Genomic DNA, 11738 nt, shown 5'->3' on the forward strand with positions numbered 1-11738 from the left:
ATATCAGGGACCTGGAACAGTTTGCCAAAGAAGAATGGTCTAAAATTCCAGCAGAGCATTGTAAGAAACTCATTGATGGTTACCGGAAGCGGTTGGTCCCAGTTATTTTGGCTAAAGGTTGTGCAACCAAGTATTAGGCTGAGGGTGCCAATACTTTTGTCTGGCCCATTTTTGGAGTTTTGTGTGAAATGATCAATGTTTTGCTTTTTGCTTCATTCTCTTTTGTGTTTTTTCATTTAAGACAAATTAAATGAAGATAATAATACCAAAGAATTTGTGATTGCAATCATTTTCAGGAAGAAACTGAGCATTGTCTGACAGAATTGCAGGGGTGTCAATACTTTTGGCCACAACTGTATATAACATAGGTATATTTCTGTGTGTATATAACATAGGTATATTTCTGTGTGTATATAACATAGGTATATTTCTGTGTGTTTATAACATAGGTCTATTTGTGTGTATATAACAGGTCTATTTCTGTGTATATAACATAGGTCTATTTGTGTGTATATACATAGGTCTATTTCTGTGTATATAACATAGGTATATTTCTGTGTGTTTATAACATAGGTTTATTTGTGTGTATATAACAGGTCTATTTCTGTGTATATAACAGCTGCACTCGAATTTTTGGTTTTTTCATATGCAATAAAGAAATTTATTTTGTTCACCACAGTAGTATTGCGAAGCCGGGGTCACCACAATCATATATAGGTATTGAGGTAACGTTTCGGCCCTGTTGTGGGCCTTTGTCAAACCTCACTAGAAAATAATGGAGATTACAAAATATTACTGATATGAACATTGAAATAAAACGGAAAAACAGAAAAATGAAGAAACAAAAAAACGGTGCTATACATGTACAACTGTTAGTTTGTAAGGCTATGTACAGTGATATCTACCCAATACAGACACTTTATATACATAAAGTATACAAAAAATATATACAAAAATTATATACAAAAAATATACAACTCATGCCAATAGCTGAAATAGTGAACAATACATTCATAGAGCTAACATGAAGATTGGCGTGGTGTCGACGAATGGCATCCAGAGGTAAGGTTCTAAGCACAACAATGCGAGTAATAGTGGTAAGGAAAAGGGCGACTAACCTTGTTGTAGAAAGAGAAAAGTGGAGGGTACCCCGAAGATGCGGGACAGGTAATAACATAAGGCAGGATCCAGAGAAAAACTGTAGAAAGGGAATGGTATAAGATTAAATGGAATGAAGATATGTAAAAGGGGAAGAAGGGGATTGAAGGTACAAAACATACCGTTAGGCGAAGATGCAGAGAAAGGTAAATCAGGGAAGGGGAAAAAAAATTCCCAGTATGCGCTGTAAGAAAATGCAAAGACCAGGGATCAGCTGTGGTGTAGGCGGGAGGAACACAGCCTGAAGGGTAGGAAGGGAACAAGGGATAAAGACTACCTGCGGATCCGGTGTGCTGGCGTACCTGCGGTGGTGTGTGGAGCCGTGGGACGTCAGTGGGGTTAATAAGGGGCAGCACCGGAAGTGCACAGCAGGAGTGAGGGCTGGAGCGCAGAGCCAGAGAGAGAAGTGCGACTGCGCACTCTGGGGTACAGGGCCAAGGGCTAGAATATGAAGCCGGCGCGGGGAATATGACTGCGCACTAGTAAGGGAGCAGGACCGAGGGCTGGAGCGCAAAACGTCCGAAGGTGGCGCCTGCGCATTGGGAGAGTCGGGGGTAGCGGCGCAGAGCCAATCATGGCTCCTGCACAGAAGGGGGCAGGGTATAACAGAATGGGGCATAGAAACGTCCGAGGGTGGCACCTGCGCACTGAGAGGGTCGGGGTAGAGGCGCCGAGCCAAACATGGCTCCTGGACAGAAGGAGGAAGAGCAATAAGGGGAGCATGCGCAGTGCGAGACCCCAAGAGGGGAGAGAAGGGACACAAGCGCAGTCAGAGAGAGAGTGCTGAGAGGCAAGGAGAAGGCGGGCGCCGGTATAGTGTGGGGATGGGCTATAGGTAAAGGCAGAAAGGAGCGTGATAGGAGCCATAGGGGGTATGGCAGAAGTAGTCAATATGGTGAATATAGTAAAAGGAGAACGCAGTGGAGATGGAGATGAAGAGATGAGAAGAAGGTAAAGAAATAAAGGAAAATAATCGGGAATAAAAATAAAAATAATGATAATAATAAAAATTATAAAAAATAATAAGAGTGGGGCAATGAAAAAAATAAATAAAAAATAAAAAATATACAAAATAAATAAAATGTTATGTATTAAGAACAAAATGATGAGAAATAGTGAAAAATAATGAAAAATAATGATGATACTAGGAATAATAAGAGGGGAAAATTAATGGAAATAAAAATATACAAATAAAAATAACAATAATGAAAATAAGAAATAAAAAAAGAATACAATAAAAAATAAAAATTAAAAATAAATATAAAAGTTGGGGGAAAAAAAACGGAAAAAAGGAAAAGTCAGGAAGTATATAGGGAAATAAATAAAACAAAAAAATAAAAATAAAAATTAAAATTTAAAAATTAATACAAAATGGAAATTGTGGAACCAAAGTATAAGTAAAAAGCAACAAATGAAAAGTTTATTATTTTATTTTTGATTTGTAAAAATAAAAAATAAAAATAAAACTATGACCAAAATTGGGTAATAGGTACTTACCCCAGAAGGATGTGACAAATAGTGAGGGTCAGATGGCCTAAAAGTATTAAGAGAAGGTTAGTACGTGGAAAAGTAACAACGACAGTAAGTCAGCCCTTCCTAATAAAAACATGAAAATGCAGTAAAATACAAACTCAAAAGTATGTTACAATGAAGACTATGACCCTATAGCAGAGGACCGGAGGATCCACAGTATACCATCAGCAAACCAGATCAAGTTCACGGTTGAGGCCCTTTGGTGTGAGGGTCTGGAGGGTGTAGATCCAATGTGCTTCACGTTCCCTAAGCCGTTTGACGTGGTTACCACCCCTACGTGGTCTGTCCACCTGCTCAAGTACTTGGAATCGTAATTGTGAAATGGAGTGGTTGGCGGACGCAAAGTGATAGGGAAGAGGAAGCCACGTTTTCTTGCATCTTATGGTGGATTTGTGAGACGCAATCCGATCCCGGATGGACAACTACGAGAATGCCTATGTATACAACAATACCCTGTTCCGCACCTATAGCTGATGCTGGCTCCGATTCATAGACGACATCTTTTGTCTATGGATAGGCCCACACGACACCTTACTTAGGTTCACTGAATACCTGAATTCTATTAGGCCAGAACTACAATTTACATTAAACAGTAACCTTATGCAGATACCCTTCCTTGACACCTTGGTCATAAGAGAACCCAATGGCTGCCTCGCCACGGATATCTTCTCTAAACCCACCGATTCTAATAGTTTGCTCCACTATCAAAGTTGCCACCCAATCTCTACTAAACACAGCCTGCCTCGCTCTCAGTTTAAGCGTGTAGCACGCATTGTTTCAAAACCCAGTCTACTACCAGAGCGGCTGGAAGAGATGTCCCAAAAATTCAGAGCCAGGGATTACCCTATGAGTCTGTTAAATGAAGAGAAAATGTTGGCCACAAACCCCTCCTTTTCTCCAAGCACTCAACCCAAACCTGAAAGAGTCCCATTTGTCCACTCCCACCATCCCGTTATGCCCGTGGTGTATGACGTTATTCGCAAGCACTGGCCTCTTCTTAAACAAGCATACCCCCACATTAAGGCTTTTTCCACACCTCCATTGATGTGCAAACGTAGGCCTAACAACATTAGGGACAAAGTGGTCAAAGCCGACATTGGTAGCTTCACTAGAGTGCCCAGACAGACCTTCCTCAGCACCGAAAGGAATGGTACATTTCCTTGCTTGAGATGTGCATGCTGTTCAAATGTCATAAAATCTGGTTCAATCACCCACGCTCATTCTGGCAAACAGTTTAGAATCAATGGATTCTTCACATGCGATTCCAATAATGTCATTTACGTAGTGAAATGCCCCTGTGGACTTCTTTATGTCGGTGAGATGACACAACATATCCGGGATCGGATTGCGTCTCACAAATCCACCATAAGATGCAAGAAAACGTGGCTTCCTCTCCCCTATCACTTTGCGTCCGCCAACCACTCCATTTCACAATTACGATTCCAAGTACTTGAGCAGGTGGACAGACCACGTAGGGGTGGTAACCACGTCAAACGGCTTAGGGAACGTGAAGCACATTGGATCTACACCCTCCAGACCCTCACACCAAAGGGCCTCAACCGTGAACTTGATCTGGTTTGCTGATGGTATACTGTGGATCCTCCGGTCCTCTGCTATAGGGTCATAGTCTTCATTGTAACATACTTTTGAGTTTGTATTTTACTGCATTTTCATGTTTTTATTAGGATGGGCTGACTTACTGTCGTTGTTACTTTTCCACGTACTAACCTTCTCTTAATACTTTTAGGCCATCTGACCCTCACTATTTGTCACATCCTTCTGGGGTAAGTACCTATTACCCAATTTTGGTCATAGTTTTATTTTTATTTTTTATTTTTACAAATCAAAAATAAAATAATAAACTTTTCATTTGTTGCTTTTTACTTATACTTTGGTTCCACAATTTCCATTTTGTATTAATTTTTAAATTTTAATTTTAATTTTTTTGTTTTATTTATTTCCCTATATACTTCCTGACTTTTCCTTTTTTCCGTTTTTTTTCCCCCAACTTTTATATTTATTTTTAATTTTTATTTTTTATTGTATTCTTTTTTATTTCTTATTTTCATTATTGTTATTTTTATTTGTTTATTTTTATTTCCATTAATTTTCCCCTCTTATTATTCCTAGTATCATCATTATTTTTCATTATTTTTCACTATTTCTCATCATTTTGTTCTTAATACATAACATTTTATTTATTTTGTATATTTTTTATTTTTTATTTATTTTTTTCATTGCCCCACTCTTATTATTTTTTATAATTTTTATTATTATCATTATTTTTATTCCCGATTATTTTCCTTTATTTCTTCACCTTCTTCTCATCTCTTCATCTCCATCTCCACTGCGTTCTCCTTTTACTATATTCACCATATTGACTACTTCTGCCATACCCCCTATGGCTCCTATCACGCTCCTTTCTGCCTTTACCTATAGCCCATCCCCACACTATTCCGGCGCCCGCCTTCTCCTTGCCTCTCAGCGCTCTCTCTCTGACTGCGCTTGTGTCCCTTCTCTCCCCTCTTGGGGTCTCGCACTGCGCATGCTCCCCTTATTGCTCTTCCTCCTTCTGTCCAGGAGCCATGTTTGGCTCGGCGCCTCTACCCCGACCCTCTCAGTGCGCAGGCGCCACCCTCGGACGTTTCTATGCCCCATTCTGTTATACCCTGCCCCCTTCTGTGCAGGAGCCATGATTGGCTCTGCGCCGCTACCCCCGACTCTCCCAATGCGCAGGCGCCACCTTCGGACGTTTTGCGCTCCAGCCCTCGGTCCTGCTCGCTTACTAGTGCGCAGTCGTATTCCCCGCGCCGGCTTCATATTCTAGCCCTTGGCCCTGTACCCCAGAGTGCGCAGTCGCACTTCTCTCTCTGGCTCTGCGCTCCAGCCCTCACTCCTGCTGTGCACTTCCGGTGCTGCCCCTTATTAACCCCACTGACGTCCCACGGCTCCACACACCACCGCAGGTACGCCAGCACACCGGATCCGCAGGTAGTCTTTATCCCTTGTTCCCTTCCTACCCTTCAGGCTGTGTTCCTCCCGCCTACACCACAGCTGATCCCTGGTCTTTGCATTTTCTTACAGCGCATACTGGGAATTTTTTTTCCCCTTCCCTGATTTACCTTTCTCTGCATCTTCGCCTAACGGTATGTTTTGTACCTTCAATCCCCTTCTTCCCCTTTTACATATCTTCATTCCACTTAATCTTATACCATTCCCTTTCTACAGTTTTTCTCTGGATCCTGCCTTATGTTATTACCTGTCCCGCATCTTCGGGGTACCCTCCACTTTTCTCTTTCTACAACAAGGTTAGTCGCCCTTTTCCTTACCACTATTACTCGCATTGTTGTGCTTAGAACCTTACCTCTGGATGCCATTCGTCGACACCACGCCAATCTTCATGTTAGCTCTATGAATGTATTGTTCACTATTTCAGCTATTGGCATGAGTTGTATATTTTTTGTATATAATTTTTGTATATATTTTTTGTATACTTTATGTATATAAAGTGTCTGTATTGGGTAGATATCACTGTACATAGCCTTACAAACTAACAGTTGTTGTACATGTATAGCACCGTTTTTTTGTTTCTTCATTTTTCTGTTTTTCCGTTTTATTTCAATGTTCATATCAGTAATATTTTGTAATCTCCATTATTTTCTAGTGAGGTTTGACAAAGGCCCACAACAGGGCCGAAACGTTACCTCAATACCTATATATGATTGTGGTGACCCCGGCTTCGCAATACTACTGTGGTGAACAAAATAAATTTCTTTATTGCATATGAAAAAAACAAAAATTCGAGTGCGGCTGTTGTTTACTTATTTATGAAGTTACCTTGGTTCAGCCTGCACCTTTCTACATTGACCAGAGTGCACGCCTTTGCTATTCCTATTTCTGTGTATATAACATAGGTATATTTCTGTGTGTATAACATAGGTCTATTTCTGAACCCAATATCAAAATGAACATATAGCGAAAGCAATAATAAAGAAAATATATACTTTAAAATAAATTTTATTAAGGATTAAAATCAAATATACTACGGAAGGACAACCAACAATACTACACCATATTACAAACAATATATATTAAATGCAGAGACCAGATCCATATAATATAATAAAAGATACGGTACTAGAAAATATATATATATATACTCCAAAGTGGAAAAAAAGAGACCCATTAGACGACTATAATATGCCGTCTATCTACATTTCAATAAAGTGCACGTGCATTTGTAATGAATAATCTAACTAGACCAAAAAAGTGCATCAATATCTTTGGAGAAATACTTAGTACCAGTGTGATTTAGGTCTATTTCTGTGTATATAACATAGGTCTATTTCTGTGTGTATATAACATAGGTCTATTTCTGTGTGCATATACATAGGTCTGTTTCTGTGTATATAACATAGGTCTATTTCTGTGTGTATATAACATAGGTACGGTATATTTCTATATACCATAGGTCTATTTCTGTGTGTATATAACATAGGTCTGTTTCTGTGTATATAACATAGGTCTATTTCTGTGTGTATATAACATAGGTCTGTTTCTGTGTATATAACATAGGTCTATTTCTGTGTATATACCATAGGTCTATTTCTGTGTATATAACATAGGTCTATTTCTGTGTATATACCATAGGTCTATTTCTGTGTATATACCATAGGTCTATTTCTGTGTATATACCATAGGTCTATTTCTGTGTATATAACATAGGTCTATTTCTGTGTATATACCATAGGTCTATTTCTGTGTATATAACATAGGTCTATTTCTGTGTATATACCATAGGTCTATTTCTGTGTATATAACATAGGTCTATTTCTGTGTATATACCATAGGTCTATTTCTGTGTATATACCATAGGTCTATTTCTGTGTGTATATAACATAGGTCCGTTTCTGTGTATATAACATAGGTCTATTTCTGTGTGTATATAACATAGGTATATTTCTATATACCATAGGTCTATTTCTGTGTGTATATAACATAGGTCTGTTTCTGTGTATATAACATAGGTCTATTTCTGTGTATATAACATAGGTCTATTTCTGTGTATATACCATAGGTCTATTTCTGTGTATATAACATAGGTCTATTTCTGTGTGTATATACATAGGTATATTTCTATATAACATAGGTCTATTTCTGTGTGTATATAACATAGGTCTGTTTCTGTGTATATAACATAGGTCTATTTCTGTGTGTATATAACATAGGTATATTTCTATATACCATAGGTCTATTTCTGTGTATATAACATAGGTCTGTTTCTGTGTATATACCATAGGTCTATTTCTGTGTGTATATAACATAGGTCTGTTTCTGTGTATATAACATAGGTATATTTCTATATAACATAGGTATATTTGTGTGTGTATATAACATAGGTACAGTTGTGTGTGTATATAACATAGGTCTATTTGTGTATATAACATAGGTCTATTTCTGTGCATGTACCATAGGTCTATTTCTGTGTATGTACCATAGGTCTATTTCTGTGTATATACCATAGGTCTATTTCTGTGTATATAACATAGGTCTATTTCTGTGTATATAACATAGGTCTATTTCTGTGTATATAACATAGGTCTATTTCTGTGTGTATATAACATAGGTATATTTCTATATACCATAGGTCTATTTCTGTGTATATAACATAGGTCTGTTTCTGTGTATATACCATAGGTCTATTTCTGTGTGTATATAACATAGGTCTGTTTCTGTGTATATAACATAGGTATATTTCTATATAACATAGGTATATTTGTGTGTGTATATAACATAGGTACTGTTGTGTGTGTATATAACATAGGTCTATTTCTGTGTATATAACAGGTATATTTCTATATAACATAGGTCTATTTCTGTGTGTATATAACATAGGTATATTTCTATATAACATAGGTATAGTTCTATATAACATAGGCATAGTTCTATATAACATAGGTATAGTTATATATAACATAGGTATAGTTCTATATAACATAGGTATAGTTCTATATAACATAGGTATATTTCTATATAACATAGGTATATTTCTATATAACATAGGTATAGTTCTATATAACATAGGTATATTTCTATATAACATAGGTATAGTTCTATATAACATAGGTATAGTTCTATATAACATAGGTATATTTCTATATAACATAGGTATAGTTCTATATAACATAGGTATAGTTCTATATAACATAGGTATAGTTCTATATAACATAGGTATATTTCTATATAACATAGGTATATTTCTGTGTGTCGGTATATAGTGCCCCCTGTATACAGCAGCCTACACATTGTTTTATCTCCTCCCTTCTGTGCACTATTCACGCTATTTCCTGAGTGAGGTGCAGTTCCGCTATGCGCCAGGTGGTGCCGCTAAAGTGACTGCAGGTCTTTTCTACGTGACCCGACGCCAGTAACGTAACCCCGTTGCCTTGGCAGTTGCTGCCTGGTAACGGGACGCTCCAGTACCTGCCGGCTGTGTCCTCCTTCCCTGGCTGTGCCCTCCGTCGCTGGCTGTGCCGGTGCTCCCGTGTCTCGGTGCTCCCGCCACTTGCGTGCGGCCATGCCCCTCCCGGAGCCCATGTTCTGCGCTCAGCAGATCCACATCCCGCCCGAGCTCCCGGACCTGCTGAAGCAGTTCACCAAGGCGGCGATCCGGACGCAGCCTCACGACGTGCTGCAGTGGTCGGCGGCGTACTTCTCCAGCCTGGCCAGAGGAGAGCCGCTGCCGGTGAAAGATCGGGTGGAGCTGCCGGTGGCCACGCAGAGGAATGACAGCGGCCTGACCGCGGGGCTGCTGCGGGTGCTGCACAGACAGCTGTCCGGCCGGGTGCTGGTGCCGGCGGAGGAGCTGGAGCAGAGGTGGCGGGCTGTGTGCTTACCGCCGGCGCAGCTGCTCGGCCTCCTGGAGCTGGACCCTCCTGGCACACAGGTGGAGTGGATGAAGTTCCTGGCTCTGGCCTGCAGCGCCCTGGGGGGCAGCATCACCACCGCCCTGAAGTACGCCTGCGAGATACTGACCGAGGACCCCGAGGGGGGCGCCGCCCGCATCCCATATCAGACATTTGTGTTTCTCTACAGCTACCTGGCCCAAATTGATGGAGACATCGCGGACAGCACCATAGGAGAAGTGCTCAGCGCCCTGCAGGACGAGGCGGGCAAGCAAGGCGGCATGATCCAGCCCAGGAACTTCCTCAGCCCCCAGTGCCCCCCGCTGTCCTAGAGACAATGTTCCCATGGCGATATGATTGTATCCGGCTAAAAATAAAGATATGTATTATGTTAGCAAACGCCCTGTGTTCTGTCCGTGTGCAGAGACCGACCTCCGTATGTAGTGGCCCCAGGCCGTTCTCGGGATGTAGTGCCCCAGACCGTTCTCGGTATGTAGTGGCCACAGACCATCCTCGGTATGTAGTGCCCCAGGCCGTTCTCGGTATGTAGTGCCCCAGGCCGTTCTCCGTATGTAGTGGCCACAGACCATCCTCAGTATGTAGTGCCCCAAGCCGTTCTCGGTATGTAGTGCCCCCAACCATTCTCGGGATGTAGTGCCCCAGGCCGTTCTCGGTATGTAGTGGCCACAGACCATCCTCGGTATGTAGTGCCCCAGGCCGTTCTCGGTATGTAGTGGCCACAGACCATCCTCGGTATGTAGTGCCCCAGGCCGTTCTCGGTATGTAGTGGCCACAGACCATCCTCGGTATGTAGTGCCCCAGGCCGTTCTCGGTATGTAGTGCCCCAGGCCGGTCTCGGTATGTAGGGCCCCAGGCCATTCTCGGTATGTAGTGCCCCCGACCTGTCTCGGTATGTAGTGCCCCAGGCTGTTCTCCGTATGTAGTGCCCAAGGCCGTCCTCCGTATGTAGTGCCCCAGGCCGTCCTCCGTATGTAGTGTCCCCGACTGTTCTCGGTATGTAGGGCCACAGACCGTCCTCCGTATGTAAGCCCACAGACCATCCTCGGTATGTAGTGCCCCAGGCCGTTCTCGGTATGTAGTGCCCCAGGCCGTCCTCCTTATGTAGTGCCCCAGGCTGTCCTCCTTATGTAGTGTCCCCGACTGTTCTCGGTATGTAGGGCCACAGACCATCCTCGTATGCAGTGCCGACCGTTCTCGGTATGTAAGGCCACAGACCGTCCTCCATATGTAGTGTCCCCGACCGTTCTCGGTATGTAGGGCCCTGACCGTTTTCAGTATGTAGTGCCCCAGACCGTCCTCGGTATGTAGTGCTTAATTGGGTTTAAGTCAGGGTTGTGGCTGGGCCAGTCAAGAATGGTCACAGAGTTGTTCTGAAGCCACTCCTTTGTTATTTTAGCTCTGTGCTTAGGGTCATTGTCTTATTGGAAGGTGAACCTTCGGCCAAGTCTGAGGTCCCGAGCACTCTGGAAGAGGTTTTCTTCCAGGATATCTCTGTACTTGGCCGCATTCATGTTTCCTTCAACGACAACCAGTCGCCCTGTCCCTGCAGCTGAAAAACACCCCCATAGCATGATGCTGCCACCACCATGTTTCACTGTTGGGATTGTATTGGGCAGGAGATGAGCAGTGACTGGTTTTCTCCACACATACCGCTTAGAATTATCACCAAAAAGGTCTATCTTCATCTCATCAGACCAGAGAATCTTATTTCTCATAGTCTGGGAGTCCTTCATGTGTTTTTTAGCAAACTATGCGGGCTTTCATATGTCTTGTTCTGAGGACAGGCTTCCATCGGGCCACTCTGACATAAAGGCCCAACTAGTGGAGGGCTGCAGAGATAGTTGACTTTGTGGAACTTTCTCCCTACTGCATCTCTGGAGCTCAGCCACAGTGATCTTGGGGTTCTTCTTTACTTCTCTCATCAAAGCTCTTCTCCCACGATTGCTCAATTTAGCTGGATGGCCAGGTCTAGGAAGACTTCTGGTTGTCCCAAACTTCTTCCATTTAAGGATTATGGAGGTCACTGTGCTCTTAGGAGCCTTGAGTACTGCAGAAATTCTGTTGTAACCTTGGCCAGATCTGTGCCTTGCCACAATTCTGTCTCTGAGCCCCTTGGCCAGT

At 42.0% G+C, this 11738-nt stretch overlaps 2 protein-coding genes across 9 annotated transcripts in view; both read left to right on the plus strand.

The window, feature by feature from the left end:
- Positions 1-11738, plus strand: part of FAM169A (family with sequence similarity 169 member A) — a 189777-nt gene that overhangs the window by 155558 nt on the left and 22481 nt on the right. The window lies entirely within an intron of this gene.
- ROPN1L (rhophilin associated tail protein 1 like) lies at positions 9161-9986 on the plus strand. The gene has a single exon (XM_069750385.1). It carries the CDS (start codon positions 9269-9271, stop codon positions 9926-9928), a length of 660 nt encoding a protein of 219 aa, XP_069606486.1. The 5' UTR covers positions 9161-9268; the 3' UTR covers positions 9929-9986.

The sequence above is a fragment of the Ranitomeya imitator genome, chromosome 1, assembly GCF_032444005.1.
Source record: "Ranitomeya imitator isolate aRanImi1 chromosome 1, aRanImi1.pri, whole genome shotgun sequence".
NCBI lineage: Eukaryota > Metazoa > Chordata > Amphibia > Anura > Dendrobatidae > Ranitomeya > Ranitomeya imitator.

Bases quoted from the DNA above. Each gene is read 5' to 3' on its own strand.
- ROPN1L (XM_069750385.1), top strand. From the start codon at position 9,269: ATGCCCCTCCCGGAGCCCATGTTCTGCGCTCAGCAGATCCACATCCCG.